The 14931-nt window shown below is 41.7% G+C and overlaps 1 protein-coding gene across 1 annotated transcript in view; it reads right to left on the minus strand.

Annotated features, from left to right (window-relative positions):
- The window catches only part of PLG (plasminogen), a 176549-nt gene that overhangs the window by 134085 nt on the left and 27533 nt on the right, over positions 1-14931 (minus strand). Inside the window, exon 3 of the mRNA XM_068231734.1 lies at positions 12692-12798. Coding sequence (XP_068087835.1) covers positions 12692-12798 — 107 coding nt within the window. The remainder of the gene's footprint in view (positions 1-12691; positions 12799-14931) is intronic.

The raw sequence follows: 14931 nt of genomic DNA on the forward strand, positions 1-14931 counted from the left end.
CAGACTTGCCCTCCATAACAGATTCTCGTTAAAGGATTTATGCTGGGCATAGACGGTATGTTTATGCGCCGATATCGAGCCAGCGGTTCGATGCCGGCGCGTCACCGCTCGTCCGCGCGTGCATGCAGATCGATTCCCGCTTTTTCCCTGCTGGCACTTCCTTATCAGCACTTTGTTTTTGCCCATTGTCCGCCTGCGGAGATCGAGCCGGGAATCGATCCACGCGGTGATCGGACACGTCGGAAATTATCAATCGAGCCATCAGCGGTTTGATTGATAAGAAAAAAATATACCGTCTATGCCCAGCATTAAAGTTGATTCGTCTCATATACAGCAGGGCCTCGAAAGTCCTCCTGTATTGTTATTTTTCGTCAATACCTCCCTGAGACGGGGCTTGCATGCCATGCCTGCTGCCTTCCTTAGATGTGTGGTGGTAGCCGTTCCTGCTCCTTTGCCCACAGCGTGCCTGCTGCCTTCCTTGGATGTGTGGTGGTGGTAGCCGTTTCTCAAGCTCCCAATCCAAACCGGAATCGAACCCTGATTTCCCGGCCATTACACGTGGTCACCATGGTACTGAGAAAGTAATATGGAAACTTGTTTATCAGTCACACAGTTGAATGAATGGCAGATTTGCCTTCCATAACAGATTCTCGTTAAAGGTACTGAACAGCAAGCAGAACAAGTATTTAAAAAAATAGATGTAAGATTTAACAATGGTAGAGAAAGAACCATCGAAAGTTGATAAGGCAGACTTAGGCAGTCAGACATTACCTGACATCACTGAGTGAGGAAGAGCAATCTCGGCATGGTGCGCAGTAGTCCAGCACGGCCGTCACTACACAAACAGCTGTTTGTGGTGCGTTACACAATGAGTTTGGTGTGTCAGTGTGAAGCAGTACACTAATTACACTCCCTGATTGATGTATACACATGCAAAATGTTTTAAAGCACTTTAGGCCTCCAATTTAGCATGCAATGTGATTTCTGCCCTTAAAACGCTGCTGTGCGTCAATTCCAGATTTTTCCTGGGGACTTTTAGCATGTATCCCACTCTTCCATGCAAAAACTCAGATGTTAGACCTCTTGAAACATCTTTTCCATCACTTTTGTGGCCAGCATAAATGTTTCTAATTTTAGAAGTTGAAGTCTATTGCGGTTCGCGGAAGTTCGCGAGAACCAAACTTTTTGTGGAGGTTCGCGTCCGAGATTCGCGAACCGAAAATCGGAGGTTTGAGCCATCTCTAGTTACAGGTCTATTATTTCCTGGATCTGATTTTTTGCCCTTCTTAAATAATGGGAAAACGTGGGCTTTACGCCAATCTACTGGGACTCTGCCAGTTGAAAGAGAGTCACAAAAGATAAGATAAAGGGGTTTATCTATAACTAATGGGAATCCACACCTAAATAAAAAAAGTCAGATACTCACCTAAGGAGAGGGAAGGCTTGGGTCCTAATGAGCCTTCCCTCTCCTCTGTTGGTGCCCTCGATGCTGCGCTGGCTCCCCCATTCAAATCCCTCGCCACGGGGACTTCGGAAGTCTTCGGGAGCCGAGTCCCCCTGTAGAGGGCGCTCGCACGTGCGCAGTGTAGAGCGGCCCGACTTCAGGGAGCACTTGGGCTCCCGAAGCATTTCCCGAAGCCTCCCTTCGACGGGGAAACAGCGGTATTTGACCAAAGCGGTCGAATACCGCTATGGGGGAGCCAGCGCAACAGCGGGGACCGGGACAGGAGAGGGAATGCTCTATGGGACCCAGAGCCTCCCTCTCCTTAGGTGAGTATCTGACTTTTTTATTTAATTATGGGTTCTCATTCACTTTTATTCCCTTAGGACCCGAGGATGCATGCCATCCGTGCCAGGTGCCTTGTCTATTTTTAATTTATTTAGTCTTGCCTTCACTTCTTCCTGCGTTAAGTAGTTAATATTACAATTGGAAGATTGAGACTCTTTCTGCATATGTAATCTGCAACAGTGATGTTTCCCTTTTGAAGACAGAAGCAAAGAAAGCATTTAATAACTCTGCCTTACCTTGGTCATCCACCACTGAGTTCCCACCCTCATCCTTTAGGAGTCCAATACTGTCAACTTTTCTTTTTTTTTTTTTTTTTGAGTTGATGTACTTGTAAAACCTCTTTGGGTTAGATTTGATATCCCTAGTGATTTGATTTTCAGCTTCAATCTTTGCCAGCCTAATTTCTTTTTTACAACTTTTATTGCACTCCTTATAATTGCTTAATGCAGCCTCGGCCCCCTCCTGTTTTAGGACCTTATAGGCATTTTTTTTCCACTTCATTTTATCTCTAACCTTTCCATTCATCCATAGGGGCCTTTTTTTATTCCTAGAGGTTTTGTTTCCGTATGGGATATATATACTACTATATTGATTGAGAATACGTTTAAAAGCTTGCCATTTCCCTTCAGTGTCCTTCCCTTGTAGTACATTATCCCAGTTCACCAAACGTAGTGCCTGCCTGAGTTGATTGAACTTTACTTTTCTAAAACTCATAGTTTTAGTGGTCCCACTTCCCCGGGCCTATCAGTCACCACATCAAATGTTATCATGTTGTGATCACTATTTTCCAAATGTTCTTGGACTTGCACATTTGATACATTGTCTGGTCTATTTGAAATGATCATATCCAGTAATGCATTCCCCCTAGTTGGTTCCGTTACCATTTGAGTCAGGTAACTGTCCTGTAGTGTTGCCAGAAATCTGCTTTTTTTACCAGAATTGGGTAGCCTCAATACTCCAGTCAATGGCCTTGATTCATCAAGACTTATCGAATCAATTATCGACAGCTCGGTAAAATACCGAACTCAATAAGTTGATTTCAGGATTCATCAAAGTTATCTACAGATGTTAACAAGCATTCGGTAATCATTCGGTAATGATGCGATAAAACGGAAGAAAGTGCAATTCATGAAAAAAAAAGTGGGCATGGTTTAGCATTACATTTAGGATTAGTTATCTCCTTCACTGCTCTGTCGTTATTCCTGTCAGATCATTGCTGACAGAGAAGATGGAACCATTTGAAGTGGTTATGAATCAGCTGAGAGTGATTCGAAGGTGCAGAAGGGCACAAATAAGGTCTAGAACCATACCATTTTGCAAGAGAATAGATTTATTTGCTATACCAGGACATCTGCATTTCTCTTGAATTATCTTGTAAGAGAACACAGGCAGTGTCAAGGTTAACTAAATTGCTAGCTGCACTACATTTTTTTCAGAAAAGGCTCCTATCAAGCCGTAGCTGGCGAAATTGTGGGATTGTCCCAAGCCACTTCCAGAATCTTGGTCCAGGTGTTAAGCCATATTTGGAATGTTGCTACGTGGTGTTCAAAGGACTGCCTTTTTACCTACAATTCCACTAGAATCTTATGACCTTGTGTTAAATTACCACTGTAAAATGGAAATATCGTAACGTTACCGAATGGTTACCGCATTGTTATCGATATTTTACCGAATGCCGAAAAACCTTGATGAAAACAACTAGAAATCGATAGACTTCAAATTCAGTAATTTAACGAACTGGAAAAAGTTATCGCAAAGGCAATGATGAATCGAGGCCTATGTCTGGAAAGTTCAAGTCACCCATAACTATGACCTTATTTTTACTTCCAGCTTTTTCAATCTGCTGTAGTAATTGCAGTTCTGCAGTTTCATGAATATGTGGTGGCCTCTAGCATACCCCAATAAGCAAGTGGCAACCTTCATTTCCACCATGAATATTTACCCAAACAGACTCCACATCTTCACAATCATCCTCCATCTCATCGTTCAGGACAGCTGTAAAAGAGTTCTTAACAAAGAGACAAACACCTCCACCTTTTTTCCCTCTTCTATCCTTTCTAAACACATTGTATCCTTCTAAATTTGCTATCCAGTTATGGCTTTCATCCATTCATGTCTCGGTTATTCCCACAATGTCATAGCCTTTGTCAATCAGAATGAACTCTAGTTCATCCATTTTATTTGAAAGGCTCCTAGCATTGGTTACCATGCACTTTATATTTTTTACCACCACATTTTCCAATTTTGGTTACATGAAATGGGCTACTTGAAGTTTTACCAACCTCCTTACTTTTTACACTTTCCCCACCCCCCTCTCCACCGCCCATAATGTTAGGCTCCCACTGTTTTTTTACCTTATATTATCTACATATTGAGACTTTATCCTCCCGCCTCCCCCAGATCCTAGTTTAAAATCTCCTCCAACCGTTTAGCCACGTTCTCCCCCAATACAGCTACACCCTCCCCATACGTGGTATTATATTTCTCTTCTACTCTGAGACATATGTGTGAGCTGGTGTTGTGATGGAAGTATATATTTAATTTAAATGTATATATGGCTAAGGTACAGTGTATATGTTTTGTTTTTATTTTATACGCCACATTTTTGCAAAGGCCTGATGAAGAGCTATTCAGCTGGAAACAAATTAGTGTCACCTGCTTGTTAATTTGATCTTGATTTGTATATGTTAGCATCAAGATGGGAGCATACAATATGATTTCTTTTTTGAAGAGGAATTAATTTCTATAATAAAAATCCTAAACTGTAGATAGCCTGTATTTCATTCTATTCATTGATTATTGATATCCATGCTTGTATGCAAATGACCTATTGGGGAAACATGTGGAATGGGGACATTTAATGAGGGACCATAGTAGTGGGGAAGCAATGGGAACTGAACATTTCACTGGCTATTACAGTGAAAATACTTTCACCACTCCCATTTTAAGACCACAGACTTTACATATGATTATAAAATGTCCAATGACTTTCCCTAATAGCTTCTTCTTTTGAAATTGTTTTGGCTGAAAGTAAAAAAGTACACAATGCAACCAAAATATAACTTTATTTCAAAATTTTCACCAACAAGATAATTTGAGTTTTGTGATAAATGGTAAACACATTTTAAACTTGAATTTATGGTGTAGTGGTTAGCGTTTTCGCCTTGCAACACTGGATTCCCATCCAGGGCAATATCTGCAAGGAGTTTGTATGTTTTTCCCGTGTCTGCATGGGTTTCCTCCGGGCACTCTGGTTTCCACCCACATCCCCAAAACATACAGATAAGTTAATTGGCTTCCCCCTAAATTGGCCCTAGACTACAATACATGCACTACACAATATAGACATATGACTATGGTAGGGATTAGATTGTGAGCCCCTCTGAGGGACAGTTAAGTGACAAGACAATATACTCCGTACAGCGCTGCAGAAGATGTCAGCGCTATGTAAATGCTACATAATATTAATCTATTGTGGGTAAAACAAAGTATATTTTTTCTTCTTTTTTTTGCCTTAAAACTGAAAAAACATAAAAATAAAAAGTAATGCCTTTAGAAGTTTAGTCTCTCTCTCCCCCCCCCCCCCCCCCTTCAATCATAATATAGCTAAGGTAGGGACATAGCTAAACAATCAAAACTGCTCTGGCCCATATGGTGAAAATAAGCTGTAGTTGTGAAATAGTTAAAAGAAAATCTGTATGGCAGCATCCATTTCCCTCTCATTAAAGGATTACATTGCATGGAGTAATAATGCCACAAGCCAGTATTGTAGTGCCTTCCCTTATGCTGGATACACACGTTGCGTTTCCGCATTCGATGCGGCATTCGATTATTTCCGAGCATTTCCAAGCGCATTTTGATTCGTTTTAGGTCGAATGCCATGTAAAGAATTGCAAATCGACCTAACGATCCATCGAACCGCGAATCGGACATGTTGGAAATAATCGAATCGACGCGAATCGAACGCCGCATCGACAAGGAAACGCAACGTGTCTATCCAGCATTAGACTCCTTATCAGAGCTAAAATGAGCTAAAGGAGGATGCATGACGTTATACTGTAATTTACATGATAATATGTAATCAGCAGCAGGCAGCAATGGCCAGCATGTAAGTGTGAATCTGGATTCAATTAAGCTAAGCCCATAAATTAGATTTAAAGTCACATTCTCTTGTCTGTGAGAGGCAACATTTCCTAATCAATCCATAAACCGTATCCAGTGATGGGTGTGTAGATTTAATAATGTTTTACAGTAGCCAGGGGATTAATTAGGATACCTCTGGAGGTCTTACCTGGAATTCCTAGAATACATTCATGGGAATTTACAGTGATTTAGTAATTATGCTTAAAAATAATAAAGCAAAAAAAAAAAAGAGTAAAGCATGAATAAATGATTGCTTCGGTATTTTGTTGTTCCACCAGCATCTATCTGCCTGGGAATGTTTTGTGGGCTGTAGAGAGTATTGCTTTACTATTGTAATAATAATAACGCACTAATGTACCAAAAGCAAAGTCCCCAGACTATGTGTTCCCGGTAAAGCTATTTTATCTAGACAGCTTTAAAGGGAACCTTAACTGAGAGGGATATGGATACTTCCATTTAAACAATACCAGTTGCTTGGCAGTCCTGCTGATCTCTTTGGCTGCAGTAGTGGCTGAATCACACACCTGAAACAAGCATGCAGCTAATCCAGTCTGATGTCAGTCAGAGCACCTGATCTGCATGCTTGTTGAGGGGCTGTGGCTAAAAGTATTTGAGACACAGGATCAGCAGGAGAGTCAGGCACCTGGTATTATTTAAAAAGGAAAAATCCATATCCTTCTCAGTTTAGGTTCCCTTTAAGAAAAGGCTAAAAACCCACCTCCTTTTCCCAAGCCTTTGAGACTGCAGAACGCAGGGTCACAGTGTTTTTTAGTCCCCAGGCAGAAAGCGTTTTGAAAAAATATTATTACTATCACTATCACTTGTGCTTACAAAGCCTGTCTGTTATACCAGCGGGTGGCGCTGTATCTCAAATCTCTTGATATTCATTTTTTCCTGTTCAAAGAGTACCCGAGGCGGAAACAATAGACATTATAGGACACAGAGGCTTGTTCTCGGTAGAGATGGCCCGAACCTCCGATTTTCGGTTCGCGAATCGGGTTTGCGAACTTCCGCAAAAAGTACGGTTCGTGCGAACTTCAGCGAACCACAATAGACTTCAATGGGGAGGCAAACTTGGAAAACTAGAAAAATGTATGCTGGCCACAAAACTGATGGAAAAGATGTTTCAAGGGGTGTAACACCTGGAGGGGGGCATGGCGGAGTGGGATACACACCAAACTCACTGTGTAATGCACCGCAAACAGCTGTTTGCGCAGTGACAGCCGTGCTTGACTGGTGCGCTGGCTCCATGGCCAGATTGCTCTTCCTCACTCAGTGATGTTAGGTAATGTCTGACTGCCTTATCAACTTTCAATGGTTCTTTCTCTCACATAGTTAAAGCTTACATCTATTTTTTAAAATTACTTTTTTCTGATGGGTGTTCACTGCCTGTAATGAGAATCTGCTATGGAGGGCAAGTCTGCCATTGCGAGTGACCACAGGTAAGGGCCGGGGAATCCTGGTTCGATTCCGGTCCAGAGTGGGAGCCTAAGAAATGGCTACCACCACCACACATCCAAGGAAGGCAGCAGGCACGCTGTGGGCAAAGGAGCAGGAACGGCTAACACACACATCCAAGGAAGGCAGCAGGCATGGCATGCATGCAGACCCGGATCTAGAAGGGTGCAGTCATGGCACGTGCCCCAGGCGACCTCCCTCTTCAAATATCAGGGGGGGGGGGGGGGAGCGCAGTGCTGCTGACAGCATTCCTGAGTCTAAGGGAGTAACAATCATCCAGCAGCCTGGCCGTCTCAGTCTTTGTCATATATCTACATTAGAGGCTATTGAGAGGTGAGCTCAGAACTTTTCCCACTCTCCCTAACACAGATCATGTCTCAGTCCCCTGAGATAGTCGCAGATGCTCCCAGTCTGGAGGTTACAAGGTCTCCTATTAACCACTTCACCACTGAGGGGTTTTACCCCTTGAGCATCAGAGCAATTTTCACCTTTCAGCGCTCCTTCCATTCATTCGTCTATAACTTTATTATTACTTATCTCAATTAAATGAACTATATCTTGTTCTTTTCGCCACCAACTAGGCTTTCTTTAGGTGGGAAATTATGCCAAGAATTATTTTATTCTAAATGTGTTTTAATGGGAAAATAGGAAAAAATGTGGGGAAAAAAATCATTATTTTTCAGTTTTCGGCCATTATAGTTTTTAAATAATGCATGCTACTGTAATTAAAATCCATGAAATGTATTTGCCCATTTGTCCTGGTTATTACACTGTTTAAATTATGTCCCTATCACAATGTTTGGTACCAATATTTTATTTGGAAATAAAGGTGCATTTTTTTCAGTTTTGCGTCTATCCCTAATTACAAGCCCATAGTTTATAAAGTAACAGTGTTGTACCCTCTTGACATAAATATTTAAAAAGTTCAGTCCCTAAGGTAACTATTTATGTTGGTTTTTTTAATTTCAAATTTTTTTTCTTTTTATTACAAAAAATAAATAAATTGCGGAGTGTGGGAGGTAATTTATAGTGTAAAAGTATGTATTTGTATATGAAAAATGTTTTGGATGTAGTTTTACTATTTGGCCACAAGATGGCCACAGTAATTTTTTGTTCATGCAACCTGTAAGCGTCGGAAGTACGCTTACAGGAAGCACAATGAGGCTGGGAAATTTTTATTTTTTCATAATGATTGCCCTGCTTCTCATAGAAGCAGCCGATCATTGCTGGGGGGCTGAGATCAATGAACGGGAACGGTTTTTCCGTTCATTGATCTCCGGGCGAGCGGCCAGTGGCGTGCACAAGCGTGGGAGCGCGCACGAGCGAGCGGGAGTGCGGACAACGGCGGTAGCGGCGGGAGGTGCGTATATCTATGCTCCTGGTGGGCAAAGGGTGTAAAAAGGAGTGTAGATATACGCACGCGTGGAGGTGAAGTGGTTAATTCTCCTCTCTGGCATTCACACATTCCTCAGCCTTATCTCAGTGTGCTGTTTACTTACTTTTATTTATGACTCTCTGCACTTTAACCATTATCTTGCTGGCATCTCTGTGGCCAGTTTTAACAACGTCTCTCTTGTTCAGTGTACCTCAATAGTTAAAATTCATTATATTTCTAGCTCAGTATCTATCTACTGATATTTAATAGGTTGTCAGGCTTTTATTATGTTATAATCGTCACTGCAAATGTTTCATTGCTTTCATTCATATGAGAGTGGTGGCTGCCATATTTATTTCCTTTTAAACAATACCAGTTGCCTGGAAATCGTGCTGATCTTTCTGGTCACCTGAAACAAGCATGCAGCTAATCTTGTCAGATGTGTTATAGACCTTTGATCTGCTTGCTTGTTCAGGGTCTATGGCTAAGGCAGGAAACACACTTGCCTTTCAGTTTTCAGCTTGTGTTTTTCTGCATACCAAGTGTGTTTCTATGCAGAAAAACATGTGCGTTTTTTTCACAACAGCTAATGTAATTGATACAGAAAACTGACAAAATGAGCAGAATTATCACGCAGAATGTCAGTTTTTTTTCTGTGCAAGAAAAACACATTAAGTGGGAACTAGCCCTTTGAGTAACATGAGTTCTTCTGTGCAGAAAACGCGTATGTAAACAGTCAAGTATGTTCCCTGCCTTAAAGAAAAACTGAACTGAAAATTAAAAGTCAAAATAAGCATACACAAGCCATACTTACCTTCCATGTAGTCTACTCCTCAGTGTCTTTATCCTGTCCGGTGTCCCGTTTGTTCACCGTTTGTTCACTGTGATCAAGGGAATTTTCCGTCCTCCATTTTGAAAATGGCCATTACCCATAACAGCTTTCTGGTCAGCACACTGTTAAACTGTAATATCACCCACTTGAGCCATAGGGAAACATGGAGATTACCTGGTACATCAGTTTTCCTCTCAGCTATAACTGACAGCAACTGATATTTTACTGACAGCAACTGATATATTTCAGATCTGACAAAATGTTGTCAGAACTGGAAGGGATTATTGTCAGAAGAAAATGGTGAGCTTCTGAGAGGAACTGATGGCAAGGTAACTATGTAATGTTCATTTGAAGTTACCTCATGTGTTTATTTTAAATATTTTTACTCAGTACAGGTTCTCTTTAAAGGGAACCTGAAGTGAGTCATAATATTTAAAATAAACACATGACGTAGCTGCAAATGAAGATTACATACTGTACTAACCTCACCATCAGTTCCTCTCAGAAGCTCACCATTTTCTTCTTACATTGATCTCTTCAAGTTCTGACAATATTTTGTCAGAACTGAAATATACCAGTTGCTGTCAGTTATATATCAGCAGCTGTCAGTTACAACTGAATGTGCAAGGTAATGTCCATGTTTCCCTATGGCTCAAGTGGCGATATTACAGTTTAACAGTGTGTTGGCCAGCAAGCTGTTAGGGAGGACTGAGAAATCCATTGATCACAGTGGACAAATGGGACGCAGGAGAGGAGAAAGAGATTGAGTAGTAGACTACACAGGAGGTAAGTATGATCTGTGTATTGTTATTTTGACTTTTTATTTTCAGTTCAGGTTCTCTTTAAAGTACTCGAGGCAGAGGATCAAGGATAGCCTAATTTATTTCCATAGTGACTGTTACATTCTGGTATTTGTGTGTGCATATGTGTTCTTTTTGCATGATGGGGTTAGCCTGTCCAAAAAGGTTAGACAGGATGCTGTTGATTGTAGTGTTTGTGTGTGTGTGTGTGTGTGTGTGTGTGTGTGTGTGTGTGTGTTTGCGCGTAGGGGCCGCAATTTTAGTATTTGCCATGGGCGCTGTCTTACCTAGATACGCCACTGCATGCATGTCCTGTGGTAGTGACCAAAAATAACAATACAGGAGCACTTTCGAGGCCCTGCTGTATATGAGATGTGCTCACGTAGGTGGGTGGGTGCACAGTGAACAACAGGTAGGTAGGTAGGTCAGTGGCTGGATGGTGGTCAGTGGCTGGATGGTGTAATGGGCTCTGCCTCTGACACAGGAGACCAGGCTTCAAATCTCGGCTCTGCCTGTTCAGTAAGCCAGCACCTATTCAGTAGGATACCTTAGGCAAGTTTCCCTAACACTGCTACTGCCTATAGAGCGCGCCCTAGTGGTTGCAGCTCTGGCGCTTTGAGTCCACCAGGAAAAAAGCGCGATATAAATGTTATTTGTCTTGTGTCTTGTATATGCAGTACTGGGTATTACAATGTGCACCTGTCACACACAGACTGGTAGCGGACAGGCACAGTGACACTGCGTGCGCTCACGTAGGTGGGTGGGTGCACAGTGAATAACAGGTAGGTAGGTAGGTAAATGCAGTACTGGGTATTACAATCTGCACCTGTCACACACAAACAGGTAGCGGACAGGCACAGTGACACTGCGTGCGCTCATGTAGGTGGGTGGGTGCACAGTGAACAACAGGTAGGTATATGCAGTGATGGGTCATGTGCACCTGTCACACACACAGGTAGTCACTGAATGTGCTGGGCCTGGCAGTGGCACACACACAGTATGAATTATCAAGGGTGTCTATGCAACACAAGTGTCAGTGGGACACACAGAAAAAAAAATAGATCACAAGATTAGCTCTCAAAAGAGCTGTTGTGGGGTGCTATTTTAGCAATAAGAATCAGCAAGGAGCAAGCTAACAAGCCTACAAGAGCCTAACTAATCTTTCCCTATGAGAGAGTCTACAGCAGCTGTCCCTTCTGTATTTACTGCAGGCACATGAGTGAGTATAATGGCTGGCGGTGCCTGCCTTTTATTAGGGGGAGTGGCTCCAGGAGGGAGTGTAGCCTGATTGGCTACAATGTACCTGCTGACTGTGATGTAGAGGGTCAAAGTTGACCCTAATGGTGCATTATGGGGACGAATCGAACTTCCGGAAAAGTTTGCGGTTCTCCATGATCGTGAACCACGGAAGTTCGCCGGGAACCATTCGCCAGCGAACCGTTCGGGCCATCTCTAGTTCTCGGCACAATGACATGCCTCTGTGTCCAATCTGATTGTTGCTAGCCTCCTGTTTACCCCCAACCATCAATCACTGCTCCCCTCCAACTCCCCCGCATCGCTACCCCGCCTCTTCACCTCCCCCGCCTCCTCCAATCACAGGCTAAGCTGTGACCGAGGAAGTACTTCCGGGTCGCGGCCATCTTGCATTCGTCTGCCGCTGATTGGAGGCTGCGGAGGACGAATGAGGCCACGAAGAACGGCGTTGAGCGGCGCGGAAGCATCTTGGAGCAAGTAGTATGTTTGTTTGTTTTTTAACCATGCCGCCTTGGGTTTTTAAAAAAAAACAAAAAAACTAAAAAAATACACATTTGGAGAACTTAACCTAAAAAAATTTAAATAAAAGAAAAAAAAAAGAAAACAGCTCAAAGTCCCTCCATACCTCCTCGCAACTACATGCATCACTTCGGGCAGTGGCAAGGCTGATGGTAGAAAAGGCATGCAAACTTGAGGCTTAGGGCCTGTTTCCACTACACGCAGATTGGATGCAGAATGGATGCAGAAAAACTGACTACAATGAATGCCTATGAGAAAATCTGCATCAGAAAAATCGTGTTTAGGGGAAACAGGCCCATAGACATTCATTGGAGTCAGTTTTTCTGCATCCATTCTGCATCCAATCTTCGTGTAGTGGAAACAGGCCCTCCCAAATGGAAGAAGGTTTGGCTATCTTAGCAGAAGACATTATTAAAACATTACTTGTAAAAATTAGCGGATCACAACATTTTCATTATTTTCAAGACTAGTTTTTACACACTTTAACTATTAAATGGAATTGTTAGACATGGAGTACATACTTCTTTTTTCATACAAGGCTACATCACTCCTTCGATGCACTGTTGTAGATCTCTGATTGTCAAGAAAGGTAACACATATTTGATTCTTTGGGCCATACAGAAAAGACCTGCATCATATAGAAAATCAACATTTTAAAAGAAAGGCACGTTAGTAAAGAAACTTTTTACTAGGTAAAAAGAGCATTTCTAACTGTATTATGAAGCATAAAGAAACCAGTATAGTACAGTATACAATTTACATGTCTAGATTTACTACAGTCACTGAAAATGTAAATAGTAACTTTACTCTGGCAACCGCTGGCCACCCCCTTCTATACACAAAATTGCAATCACCTAACTGTTTATCCAGTAAATATTTTATCAGTTGTTGATTTATATGACACGGGTGTTGTCTAGCCACTTACACTATCCAGCCACTATCCAGCAGTGGCTGGATAGTGTAATGGTTAAGGGCTCTGCCTCTGACACAGGAGACCTGGGTTCAAATCTCGGCTCTGCCTGTTCAGTAAGCCAGCACCTATTTCAGTAAGAAGTTTCTTGGGCAAGTCTCCTTAACACTGCTACTGCCTACTGAGTGCACTCTAGTGGCTGCCTCGCAAGCGCTTTGAGTCCGACAGGAGAAAGGCGCTATACAAATACTGCCATTATTATTACCTAATAACATGCATTTTTTTAAACCAGTACAAATATTGCAGGATTACTTATGATTTCTGATAATCTGTGATCTGCAGCCATGATTTAGTAAACCAGGAACTATTTGTCAGAGAAGTTTATCTACACACACACATTGGTCATGTTACTGTGTGATTGTCAGGGTGGTTTGTGTGACCTGGATTCAGTGATCAGACTTCTTCAAGCCAATATAAGTGTGCTGTCTGACAGTGTCTAAGTGCACCTGCTTAGAATAATCTAATCCCAATAGTACAGTATACTTTAACCAAACCATTTGCAGTCTCAATAAACAATGACATTTGGTTATGAAACCATTTAAAGTGCACCTGACCCGAAATGAGATATGTTCATGATGGATCCACATACCTCTGTGCATTGTCTGTTTCTTTTCTTGTTCCCCCTTCACTGCCTGAAAAATGTGTCTTTTGCCTAAAGCCTTTTATAGTTTTATACATTGAACTGAAAATGTTTGCCTTAGGCTCTTTCACATATATCACTTTACGTTGCTGCATGGTACGCTTCCCCGTGGCAAAGGCAATCCAAGTCTATGGAGACTTTCATTTTAACGAGATGCGTTTTGCTGAACCGGAAGTAGTCAAATTGCAATCCTGTCTATGATGCATTAATGCAAGTCGATGCAGTAAGTGTAAATGGTGGAGCGTGGTGCAACCCAGCACGCATACTGACATGGAATCCCAGTGATGTACTTTCTGTTGAGCAGGGAGTATGTCACTGAACGGAGGTGGGCCTATGCATATAACCCTGTTGGCGACTGTACTGCAGCGTCATATGAAGTATGGTTTCATCTGTTGCGGTGATCCTGTGGCAGGCTCCCCTTCTGTGGGATCATTGCACCGCACATGTATAAAAGCAGTCTAAGTTAGATTTTAAAAACTGCTGACAATATTTCCCCTTAATGTGCAAAAAAAAAAAAAAGAATGTTCTTTAGAGCATAATTTTAAATAACCCCCCCCCCCCCCCCCAAAAAAAGAAGCCCTTAGACTCTTAGACTACAATAGGAACATAAGATGGTGATGGTGACTGGTTATGGTAGGGATTATATTGTGAGCTCCTTTAAGAGCCAGTTAGTGACAAAACTATATACACTATGAAAAAGAGCTGCAGAAAATGTCACCAGTATATACACAATAATAATAAAATATGGAAATTTTATGAATGGTATAGTTCTCTATTCACCTTCACCAACAGTAAAAATAGGGGAAGGTGATCTGGGGCTTTAATCCTTATAAAATAGTTAGAAAGAAAGAAAGAAAGAAAGAAAGAAAGAAAGAAAGAAAGAAAGAAAGAAAGAAAGAAAGAAAGAAAGAAAGAAAGAAAGAAAGAAAGAAAGAAAGAAAGAAAGAAAGAAAGAAAGAAAGAAAAAAAGTCAGTATGTTTTCCTCTGCAAAAGAAGGATCACAGGATGTTGTCTAACTGATCAGCCAAACTTTTTTCTTCAATTCAAGATGAAGAGACAAAATCACTGTTTTTGAAACCTGTCCTCATGACTCACAAAAATTAATGTTTTATGGAAATCCACACAGTTAGTTAATCCACTTATACAAGAC

The sequence above is a fragment of the Hyperolius riggenbachi genome, chromosome 4 (assembly GCF_040937935.1).
Source record: "Hyperolius riggenbachi isolate aHypRig1 chromosome 4, aHypRig1.pri, whole genome shotgun sequence".
NCBI lineage: Eukaryota > Metazoa > Chordata > Amphibia > Anura > Hyperoliidae > Hyperolius > Hyperolius riggenbachi.